At 34.2% G+C, this 12,434-nt stretch overlaps 1 protein-coding gene across 1 annotated transcript in view; it reads right to left on the bottom strand.

Annotated features, from left to right (window-relative positions):
* Positions 1 to 5,677: 5,677 nt before the first annotated feature.
* Gel (Gelsolin) overlaps positions 5,678 to 12,434 on the bottom strand; it is a 53,869-nt gene continuing 47,112 nt past the window's right edge. The window contains exons 3-8 of the mRNA XM_072545936.1: positions 9,815 to 9,889; positions 9,688 to 9,756; positions 9,171 to 9,588; positions 8,695 to 9,106; positions 7,600 to 7,846; positions 5,678 to 6,189 (exon numbers count right to left, since the gene is read on the bottom strand). Of these exons, the coding sequence (XP_072402037.1) occupies positions 6,031 to 6,189; positions 7,600 to 7,846; positions 8,695 to 9,106; positions 9,171 to 9,588; positions 9,688 to 9,756; positions 9,815 to 9,889 (1,380 nt within the window). The 3' untranslated portion in view covers positions 5,678 to 6,030. The remainder of the gene's footprint in view (positions 6,190 to 7,599; positions 7,847 to 8,694; positions 9,107 to 9,170; positions 9,589 to 9,687; positions 9,757 to 9,814; positions 9,890 to 12,434) is intronic.

The following is a 12,434-nucleotide window of genomic DNA, read 5'->3' as shown; positions in this document are numbered from 1 at the left end:
TCACATACTTTAGTTCCTGTTAGAACACAATGGAAACATTCTCTTAAAGAATACCTTATTTGAACGGAATTTTATACGTGAATATTGGCCACAACATTGGTAAATTTTTCTGTACCTGGAACTTTTTCCAAAAAATCATGAACGTAGTTATTTCCATTCATTTGTTGATGTATTTTTTATTCATTACACCTTTGTGGGAATTAAATGGTCTTGTGGATGGGCTTCTAATTTGCTTCTCAACATAGACCGTCGGATTTCAATATATTACATATCTTATATATATATATATATATATATATATATATATATATATATATATATATATATATATATATATATATATATATATATATATATATATATATATATATATATATATATATATATATATGTATATATATTTATATATATATATATATATATATATATATATATATATATATATATATATATATATATATATATATATATATATATATATATATACCTATATAGTACCTAATACCTTGACTTACGTTACCCCGACTTAGACGAACCAAGAGTTACGCCATTATATATATATATATATATATATATATATACCTATATAGTACCTAATACCTTGACTTACGTTACCCCGACTTAGACGAACCAAGAGTTACGCCATTATATATATATATATATATATATATATATATATATATATATATATATATATATATATATATATCATCATGTGCAGCTTTATCAACCGTTTCCAATTACGGTGCAGCCTCCCTTATTTCAATGTTATTCTATGTTCTTATTATTATTCGACGATGTCTTAGTTATTCGTTGTTCTTATAATTTGCGCCCATATTTTTCTATCTTGTGCTATTCGAGAGCACAAGATAGAAATTAGAGCGATTTAAGAAAAGCAAGGTCACAGAGAAGACGGTATTTGCGTGTTAGAAGATTAGAAAAAGATTTAGTAAGAATGAAAAATTCCTCCCCGTAGAGGCGAATAAAATGTTCGGATAAATTTCCGCGGTCAGATGAATGAAAATTACTTAGTTCTCGGGAAGAACCGCGTTGAGAATTTATTACTCGACGTTTCGGCACCCATTTTGGAGCCATTATCAAGAGTGATACGGTTCGGGGTCTCAATCTGCATACTCCCCTCACTCGAGACGTACCAGTATCGTGTTCTGTATTGCAAGAACTGTCTCTCGGCACTGAGGTCTCAATCTGCCTACTCCTCAGTATCGAGTGACAACCGGTCTTACCCTGTGTGGCTGCTTTTATACTCGCTGTGTGCGCGGGAACGGTATGCGCTGACGTGGTCTGAACTGACGTGGCCTGAGCGGTGTGGGCGGGAGGTCGCTGAAGCAGGGGTCGCCATGTTGCCGGCAATCGTTTCGCGTCATCGCGCGTGTTCAAGCTGTTAGGCCGTTTTTCGATTTCGATAGCTTCACGAATGATTCTCGATTTTAAGGAGCGGAGGGGGGCGATGGTTTTTGCTTTTTCGAAATCTATTTTGTGGCCTGTTTGAATATGATGTTGGGCTAGGGCTGAAGTAGTATCGGAATGTTTGACAGATATAGAATGTTCGTAAATACGGTTATGGATTCGTCGGTTTGTCTGTCCGATGTATGTACGTGGGAACTGGAACAGGGTATCTCGTAGACACCATGGTCTTTATTAGAGATTTGGTCTTTTACGGATCTGACGAGATTGGACAACTTGGAGTGAGTAGTGAAGATGGTTTTGATATTTAGAGGAAGAAGAGTTCTACTGATCTTGCCAGTGACACCTTTAATAAAAGGTAGAAAGATTTTGGGTTGATCCGGCGGCAAGGTTTCTTTTTTGGATGGAATGGGGTTTAGATGTTTTTGAATGCTCTTATTGATTTGGGTTTTGTGGTAGCCGTTTTGTAAGAGTGTTTGCCTTATTGAATTAATTTCGGATGACCTATGATTGTTATCGCTAAGTCTTATGGAACGAGAAATGAGAGTGTTGACAACTGAATTGAGTTGGGCGGGGTGATGATGTGACTGGGCATTAAGATATCGGTTTGTATGAGTGGGTTTCCGGTACACGGAATAGGAAAAACTGCGAGGTAAGTTTTTCTGAATAAGAACATCAAGGAATGGCAAAGACGCTTCAGACTCAACTTCCATCGTGAAATGAATACTAGGATGTATTCCATTCAGGTGGGAGAGGAAGAGATCTAACGTGTCTTTACCATGAGGCCATATGACAAAAGTGTCATCAACATACCGTAACCAGCAGGTGGGTTTGAGATTTGATGAGGACAGGGCTGCTGTTTCGAAATGTTCCATGAAAATATCAGCTATTACGGGAGAGAGGGGAGATCCCATTGGGGCACCTTTGATTTGACGATAGAAATGATTTTGGAATGAAAAGTATGTATTAGACATGCAGTGTTTTATAAGAGATAGTGTGTCTTGGTGGATTTGATGTTTAGAGTAAAAGATGGAAATGGTTTCATCGATGGGAATGTTGGTAAACAAAGAAACAATGTCAAAACTAACGCCACATTCGCCACGTCCGCCACATTGTAGTCACAGACTTTGGTCTTGGTCTTACCAAGGAAAAACAATATCCATCTACTGTAGGTATAGGTGATCTTGTGAAGCAAGCTTACCCTTTATCTGTAACGAAGAAAATTATTTCGGGTTTTTGAAAGACTGTCATCTACTCTTCCAACAGTGAGCCATTTACCGAAGCAGAATTCCTAATATCTTCAATAAGTGAGTAGCCTCCTGCATCTGCACAAGCTACTGGCACTTCTTCCTCAGCAGAACAAGAATATCCTGCAATTGAGCATACAGGCACTTCTCATCATTCCTCAAAAGTTCCTTCTACATCTTTTGAAAAACCATAAACTTTTGAAGAATCTAACGTCACTCAAGAACCTACAATGCCAATGAAAATCCTGATTTTTCCGACCATTTCCTAAAGCTGCATAATGCAAACAAGCTCAAAGAGGAAGGAAGAGAGGCAGAAGTCGTATTTTAACTAGTACATCAGAGAAAGCACAGGCACAACGATTAGCTCAACGAAGGTGCCCCACTTGGGGGCACCTTCAGACGGGGAATGGGGCAGCTTCAGACGGGGAATGGGGCAGCTTCAGACATAATTGAAAAAATGACAACCTCATATAAATGTTTTAGAAATTATTTATTACAATATTTAAAACTATATTATGATACTTAATCAAACCCCTAATGTATAGGTATTGAAGTTCTAATGAAATTGAAAAAGACAATAATGATTTCTGTTGCTTTGTACCCTGCTCAAAAGGAGTTGGCAAAAGGGCTACAATTTCTGATAAAGAAGCACTAGGATATCTGGTACGATGGGGTAGAAAAATTTATAATTTACTTTAGATGACATTCTCAAAAATTAAATTTATCATTCAACAAACTGGGAGCAAACATATCGTCGGTGAAAATGTGCCTATCAACTGAAAATCTTCCTGTTTTTTTGAAAGAATTTATAATGCTCTGTGGTAACATGGCACGGCCATGTGCTATTCCAACACATGCGGCTACGTAATAGATTCCAAAACGTTGGCCTGGGTTCGACTTCAATCATGAATCAACTGCAGCGTTATAAAATGTTTTAAAAGGTTTCATCAATCTCACATCCAGTGGTTGCATCATGTGGCTACAGTGGGGTGGAACTGTTAGAATGTGCACGCCATTAGCTCTTGCTATTTTTATTGCCTCAATTGACAAGTGGCTCTCATGATTGTCGCAAATTAGAAGCATTTTTCTCTTTTCAGAGGAACCTGAACATTTTATAAAATGCTGCATCACATGAACGAAATTAGAAGTGGTCATCTAACCTGACTGATGAGCCAAACCCAATGTCCCGTTTGGTGCTCCATTTATCATGTGGTCTTGAAGTGTACTCTCGGAAATACTAGAGCAGGAGGTATTGTATTTCCTGCTGCATTTATAAACAAAACTGTAGTAAACAGAGTTTCTCTCTCACCACTTACAGCAGCTGCTACTTGTTTTTGGCATTTTTGTGAAATCACACGAGAAGGTTCTTGGTTAGTTTCAGTTTTTGTTTCATCCATATTCCAAATCCTGGATGAGTCACAGAGTTCTGGGTATCTTTTGATTAATTTTTCATAATTATTAAAAAGGAATCATATTATGTTTGTTAAAGGAATTTGCATGTGCAATACTGCATCCTTCAGCAGCACGGAGAGATAATATTGGGTGGCGTTTCATAAAACCGTATAGCCAGTCCTTTCCTGCCATTTTTGAAACTTCCTAGTTTTTAGGACAGAATATTGTTCATTTTGGCCATCTCATGTGCTAGTTTTCGAGTTTCTAGATTGTTAAGACCATAAAATATTTTTGAACACTTAATTAAATATACCTCAATTTCATATCATGTTCGCCATCTGGGTTATCCCTAAACTTCTTAACGTACATACCAACAGTTTGATATTTTATTCCAAATCTTTTAGCAGCATTTCTTATCGATTCACCATCTAGGATGGCCGCTACACATTCTTTCGTAGATTCGGCATGGAAATTTCCTTTTGTTTTTTCTTTCTTCCTATTTCTTACCATCTTCAGACAATCCAAATCAAATCCAGACAAACAAAGAGAAACCCTTTTTAAATAACTCATAATAAATATATATATAACTAAATAACTAAATATATATATATATATATATATATATATATATATATATATATATATATATATATATATATATATATATATATATATATAACTTTTAAGCACGTTATTTCAAAAAAGTGTCTCTATTTTCTATTGCGTTTGTCTGATAGTGCCCCACTCGATGTGTCCAGACTAAATGTAATAATATAACCTAAGAGTGCCATCAGTAAGAAATGTAAATAGTACGGGTTATACAGCAATAAATGGACTTAAAACTGGTAGCAATGTTAATTATACTAAGTTTTATCTTCTAATAAAAAACTCATGTTACCTTCAATCCAAAAATTTGACTTTCAACCACCAAAAACTAACTTTTCCCTTTATGACATGAACCCTTTACTGCACTGTTCTACAGACTGAACTACAATAGTGTGAGTAGTAATGTTTTCATGTCAGTGTTGCCAACCCGAGTCCTTAAATTTACCCACAACATCAATGTCTCAAGGATCCCCCTTCTCCCCTAAAGTTTTACGAGAGTCGCGGTTACAATTAAAAGCTACTGCAGAACGATGTCGTTTTCAGTTTTGGAGGAAAACTTTGCCAGGTGATGCCGCAAATCAAAAATAATATTTACCTACATTAAAAATTAATTTAAATCATATGGAGGTCACTTTAAGTGACTCGTTGCGATGTAAGTCATACTATAAAAGATGAGGGTATTCAGAGGACAGATGTGACGTGACTAAATACAAAACCCTGGACATTTATTGGTTTGCAGATCAAGAGGCGGAATATGATTAGTATTAGGATTGAAGAAGTGATCCGGACGTAGAAAGTAAGTTAGTATTTACTAGCATATTCCATCAATATACGAAAAAGAAGTATAATTATATTATTACTTCATAATATGTCCCTTCTTTATTACCATTCACATTAGTAATTCCACTAGTAGAAGTGTTAACAAGTCTCCACAACTTTCTTGCTTTTTTCGTGTAACATATCTCTTTTACAGAAGTTATATTTCATTGGATCAATAAATTAAAGCAAAAAGTATAATATTTTTATTATAGTTTTTGTAACCACACAAGCTTAAAAATACATTTTAAAAAATAACACTGATAGGTACACAAACAGTACAGATAAAGTTTCAACTTGATAATGTTTCAATTTATTATTTTAAAATCTTTTTATTAGGCACAAGTTATAAGTTGTTTCTAATTTTGTAAAAATCATTTTGATACTAGGTCTATATTACCGAAAGCAGCGGCATATAAAAAAGTAAAACTGCTATATAAATGCATATTTAAAAATGTTAAAGCTTAATATTTTTGCGCACATTTTGTAACGTAAAAGCCTTATTTAAAACAGGTGACAGGTTGGTCAATCATGACAACAGAATTCAGTCTTCCTCATTTTTTATGTAGCTTCTTACATCTGGTAAATTGTCCCAGTGATCTGCTGACCAAGTCGGGAAATGCATTGTGAATTCTTCTGGTTCATCACCTTGCTCAATTATTTTTACTGGTACGTCTTCACGACCTTGACGATTCAACATTTTCTGAAAACAAAAGTGGGATTTAGTAACAAATATGCAGCTGTATCTGAAAATAGGAGACGCAAAATGTTCGAGAAAAGGTGTTGTAGGGGTTGTAGTTAAATATTATTTGAATTGCACGTTCTGTAATTATACAAAAACAAAATCTCTTAACTTAAATTGTATTGTTGAAAAAAAAACATGTTAAATAATTATATAAAGAAAAACTTAAAAAAGAGAGCTCTTGTCTGATGGTTCATGTTAAGAGAATAAGTGAGTAGACCTTCTTCTGTCCGCAACTACTTGCAGCCCCTCTCAAGAGATGTAAAACGAAGGTAGTGTAAACTAACTTTAAGTGTATACGAGGATGCTCGAAAGTTTTAACAGGTGTAACAAAACTTCTTGAACTTTTTCTATATAGGCATCAAGAACTGTGGGCTTCAAAGTGTTATGTGTTACAATACGTTGCTCTATCCTAGAATCTGAGAATTCTTGAACTCTCTCCATATAGGTATAGCTATGTTATGTGTATAATATGCAGCTGTAGCTGACAATCAGGGAAACAAAATATTGTAATAAACCTTCTTGAATATGCTTATAATATGTAGTTGTATCTGAGAGTCAGGGACACAAAATCGTCGAGAAATGGTGTAACAAATCTTCTTGAACTCCTTCTACATAGGTAACAATTCCTACAAGCTTCCATGTGTTATGTTATATTGTCTAATATTATAGAGCTGTACCGAAGAATGGGGACGTAAATTGTTCGAGAAATGGTGTAACAAACCATCTTGAACTCTTTCTACATAGATAACAAGAACTGGGCTTCGATGTATCATATTATGTTATGTGTTATAATATGCAGCTGTACCTGAGAATTAACAAAATCTTAAAGAAAGGGTGTAACAAACTTCTTGAACTTCTTCTATAAATGTATCAAGGACAGTAGGCTTCGAGTTGTTGTAATGATATAGTGGTTTCACAGCTTGTAGACTTTGATCTGGAAGTGTTTCTAACGTTTCGTCTGCTGTATCTCCTTCAGATACCATTGACGTATTTTTTCATAGGTATAACTGACTTATACCCCCTGGAGAATTATGTGAGTTATATCCGTTATTTTGGTAATTTATGAGTTTATGTTATAAAATCAAAAATATTATTTAATATATTTCGTATAATAGATAAGATTAGATAAGTATTATCTATATACTCAACATCTTTCATTTTATCTATTAATAGGCAAAGAGTATATATATAGCTTTAATTTTATAATTATTGAATCAACTCTCACAAAAAAAACAGTTTTGAAAACATTTCAATTAAACGGCATCTTATTTGTTTTATGTCTGGTTCCCTTACTAAGTATTTTCGGAATATATTACACCCGAATAATATAATAATATAGTTAGGTAATGTTTTATAATATAATCTTACATGCACGTATTTAGGACCTCTAGATTTTTCATCGTCTGAAGCTCCTTTGCCGTTCCAAACAAATACAACATCACCAGCGTCCAAGACCATTATATCATCATCCCAGAGGTCTTCCTGCTCAAAGTCCTTAATCTCTTCGACTTTAAGTCTGCGTGATCTTGAACGAATTTGGCAATGGTAAAGGTGAGCTGAAGTGCTGACAGACCGGAGTAATCTTGGGTGGGTTTCTCCAAAGGCACGCCAATTTCTGAAAAATACGTATTTGGTGATGGTTATTAAGATGCCATTAGCTGATTATAGGGTATAACAAAGATAAAACAACAATAATTAAAAACATGTAAAAGCGCAATAGCAACTTCATACTAATATACTAATTTTTAAAATGGAACTTGGAGTGCAACCTGTTTAGACCACAGACCACAAACTATTATGATGCTGCTAGAATATATATTTCAGAAACTTAAGTGGGAGAACATGGAAATCAACATATGGAGAAAAATTAAACCACTTGTGCTTCATTGAGCAGATCATGCTGATTTGAGACAATTTCAAAGAAGCCCTACAGTTATTAAATATACTTAACTCAGCGGCAACCTAGGTAGACGCTTAGTTTAAAAATTAACCTTAACAAAATACAGCACATGACAAACATAGACCTTTGAATCAGCACATGCATATACGACGTAAAAAAGAAGTTGTAATAACTACCTGCGAAATAAAAGACCTATATAATTGGCAAACTAAGAACTACAAAATTTAAAACCAATATGCCAATATGCCTTACAAGGAACATTTTTTAACAATTTGTGCTGCCAGTGTTAACTTTTAATGCAGAAATTTAACACTTACCAAAAAATCTGTGGAAGAATCAGAGCCAATCAGAGAGCGATGTAGGGATTGAGATTGGATTTAAAGTTAAGCAATTCAAGTGCAGTTATAAGAGCCAGAGCCGAGATTACGAATGCTGTAGAAAAAATAGGACACATAAAGTGGAATTGAATCAGACATGTGATGAATAACAATGGTAGTAGACGGACTAAACGCTTAGATGGTCCTAGATTGCATGCATATAGAGGTAATACTATAATATTTTACCTGAAATATTGTGTAAACGCAGTGGGCTCAGCTCCTTGAACAATTCTTTGAACGTGTGTCCATTTAGGGTGATTGTGCGCATTAAGGAACCCATCAGCTTTATTCATGGCTTCTTTCTTTTCTCTTTCATCACATTTGCTGCCGATCCATACATACAATAAGGCATCAGTGGTATCTAAAATAAAGCAGTCATTGGGGTCCAATGAACTGGCTTCCAAAGGTTTTTGTCCAACTTTGGTTACTTGAACAGAGCCGGTAGCATCTGATACCTTGTAAAGTGAAGCGTGATTTTCTTCTGTATGTTCGAAAGATTCATCGTCGTCACTGGTGGTATAGTCGGGAACTGAATCTCTGGAACCTTCGCCCAAGGCTTCAAAGAACTGAGTATAGTCACTTTCTGGACTGTAGGTATCTAAAATAAGTAAAAATTTAACTTTATTTTCTGATCATTGTATGATTTATTGTTCTAGCCTTACCAACAATGGTTACTCTGGCCTTTCCGGCATGATCTTGGTCGCGAATTTGGTTAGCAGCATTAATAGCCTTGAGTTGTTCAACTCTTCTGGCCTTAGTACCGACGTAAACATAAATATCTCTTCCAACGTCTAAAATAAAGCAGTCACCAGTATTCATCGAGGCAATTGATGGAGTAACTTGCTTAACTCTAATATTTCTGGAGCCTTTAACTTGGAACAGCCTCTTCTCGAAAGCATTAGGATCAACATGGTGGAAGCCAGAGCTAACACCACCAGGAAGGTACCGAATACCACCGCTTTTGAAGTAAGATAAGAAGAGTTGAGATTCATGGTTTTGGGTTTCACGATGTTGAACTGGTTCTCCATTCAAGTACTCGTCCAACTGAACTGTAAATATGGCAGCTGATCCTTGTTCATCCTACATACAAATAATAAATTAAAATCGTGTAATTACGGTACTAAATCTCTGTATATTAAGAAACACATAAATTGTGTGTGATGTCTGATATATATTTACCTGGCTGGTTTCAGCACCCAACCAAAAATGAAGATCATGTACTTTGGCACCACTTTTGGTAGATTTAGTCTAAAATCAGTCAATAATTAGTTTCAGTTCTTTATTATAGTTCTACGTGTATACCTACATTTAGTATAATGTATGAGTCTCCTGTATAGAATTTGCCGTATTGATTTTTAGGATAAGGCACAGGTTTGAAGTCCTGAAAAGAAAAATATAATTAATGAAAAGTATATAAAGGGATTTAATTCCATTTTATTTTTTCAAAATATTTCATTTATGATACTCTTTAATTTTTATGATTCCGAGATATTCTTAGTTTTCTTCAAATTTTATTCTCTGTATATGCACTCATTACTTTCCGAGACATTATTAGTTTTCTTCAAATTTCGGTAATACCTTCAATTTTTGTAAGTAAAAATAACTTAGTCTTGTGTAATAATATAAAAAAATTATTTTTATTCAATAAATAACTAACACAAAATATATACCATAACGATATGCAATGAAATGCTAATTCGCTGATAATAGCTAATCGCTAAAATTAATATGCAATTATTATGCCTAATATTAAGTGGAACATTTCGTAGCTGTAATGGCAAATTATTATTCAGAAAATGCAAATATGTATATAGCACTAACATAGGGCCAATCACGTCACGGAGCTTGTAAGTCAAGTTTAGAAAGTCAAAACCATTTAAAGGATTAACTTCATTTTTTTGTACTTTTTTTTTCCAATTATTGCTATTTTTTCAACAATAAACATTAAATTTTCAATTTCTAGCTAACGAAATATTGTGTAAAATTGAATAACGAAACTTTTAACTTGTTATAATTTTTTCTCTAGGATCAATATTTTCCGAATTATAAACGAAAATACAAGCAAAAAAATGAGAAATTTTCAATTGTTTTCAGATCTTGTTAAATAAAAAATTTAGCACAGGGTTTGCGACTGGCGCATATCGTGATTATCGATATTGGGCACATCCTGAAGGGATTCCAGCAAAAAAATAGCTTCCTATGGAAAATGTCCAATCCAAAACAGATCCCGCCTAGACTAATAGCCGTCAGTCCCAGCAATACCATAGTAATTTCTAGCTTCATCCCCAAAAAAGGACATAAAAAATAAATCGGTCGCTATGCACTTGCTGCTGGGACCATTGACAAAAACTATTTGCGATGATAATCATCGATTGTCAATTCTTGGTGTAACTGTATGCTGTAGGGCAGTGATGTAAAATTTCGTTAATTTTGGATATTTGTAACGATTCGTTACTTTAAATATCAATTTCCGGTACTTTATACTCGTTACTTTTGTTACTTTTAGTCTTCAGCTAGAGTACAATATTTGTGACTTTAGTGGTTGGTATTTAAAAGGTAATAATAATAGTCGTCGGTACTTATTAGTATATATTAGTAAAATAGTCCAAACTTGGTTAACTGGGATTTTATTAAACATAAGAAAATACAAAGTAAAATATTTTCGTAAATCACTATTACAATGTAAAAATACTATCTTTGCTATAATTTTTTATTTAAACCTGTTTGTGCGTTCGATTACTATTTGACCTGCTTTAGAAAGACAGCGTTCGCATGGAACAGAAGTGGCACATGGGCATAAATACTTTTTGGATAATTTAGATAACCAGGGATACAATATTTGCCTCTCGCCCCACTAAACGAGAAGATCCTTTTTTTCTTTCAAGGTTTGGTTCTTCATAAAACATTTTGATTTCGGAGATGGCGACTGCCGTTGGACTTGTCACATGCAAAGAGTTTTTACACATGTATCAACAGCCTGCCAAATCATATCGTAATTTTCTATATTGTGCAATAGGTCCTTCTCGATATTTTCGTTTGTTTCATTAACGGTTTCATTTTCAGCAGATTGATATTCTATAAGATTAACTAGTTCATCCTGAATTTGATTTTGAACTCTTTTTAAATTGTCTTCGTTGTTGAATGAATTTGTTTTAAATCTCGGATCCAAGAAAGAAGCTTTACCCAGTGAAAACCGGCCTTTAGGTTAGTAATATAAAGAAAGAAGTCAAACAATTGGTTTAATTTCTCCGAATATAAATAACATTAAGGTGCATGTGAGCTCATAAGATAAAAAATACCAAAGAAAGCCTAGTTATTGAAAACAATACGTAATAAAGCAAAAAAGTGCCTGAATTAGTAAATCAATTTTTTTATTCGATTATTATTATGATACCTAATTTAATGGCCGGTTTTCACGCTACGTCTTATTGTACGTTTTGTTGGATAGGACAAAACCTATACAATAAAACGTGGCATGTAAACAGCAAAACGTACGTCTTGTCGAATCGAAATGAAATCAGAAAAATCAGGTCAGATCGTAGAAATGATGGGAGAAGCATAGTTTTGCGAGAACTGATAGGATAAAACGTTACGTGAAAATACATGTTCAGACAAGTCGTCCGATCTTGACTTATTTGACGACTATTATAGTTCCACTGCAGTTCGTTTCATTTTTCCCAAAAAAAGCCTAATAATGTCAGATTTGCGGCAATGCACCCACGATTTTCTCGGGGAATTTATTGAATTGTATAAAAGTTTTTAAGTAGTTATGTTTTAAAACTAAGTAGATTGCATTACAGGTTTCAGGAATTATTTGGCTTAACGCTGGTTTGGATATTATGATTGTGAACTCCAAGTCCTTGACGCTGCGTCCTGTTGTAAGATATCTGAGAGTTGCTGTGAGTCTTTCATGGGGTGTAATGGCT

This window comes from Diabrotica undecimpunctata, chromosome 10 (assembly GCF_040954645.1).
Source record: "Diabrotica undecimpunctata isolate CICGRU chromosome 10, icDiaUnde3, whole genome shotgun sequence".
Classification (NCBI taxonomy): Eukaryota; Metazoa; Arthropoda; class Insecta; order Coleoptera; family Chrysomelidae; genus Diabrotica; species Diabrotica undecimpunctata.
Note: the sequence above shows the minus strand (reverse complement) of the source record. Positions and strands in the feature narration are given on the sequence as shown.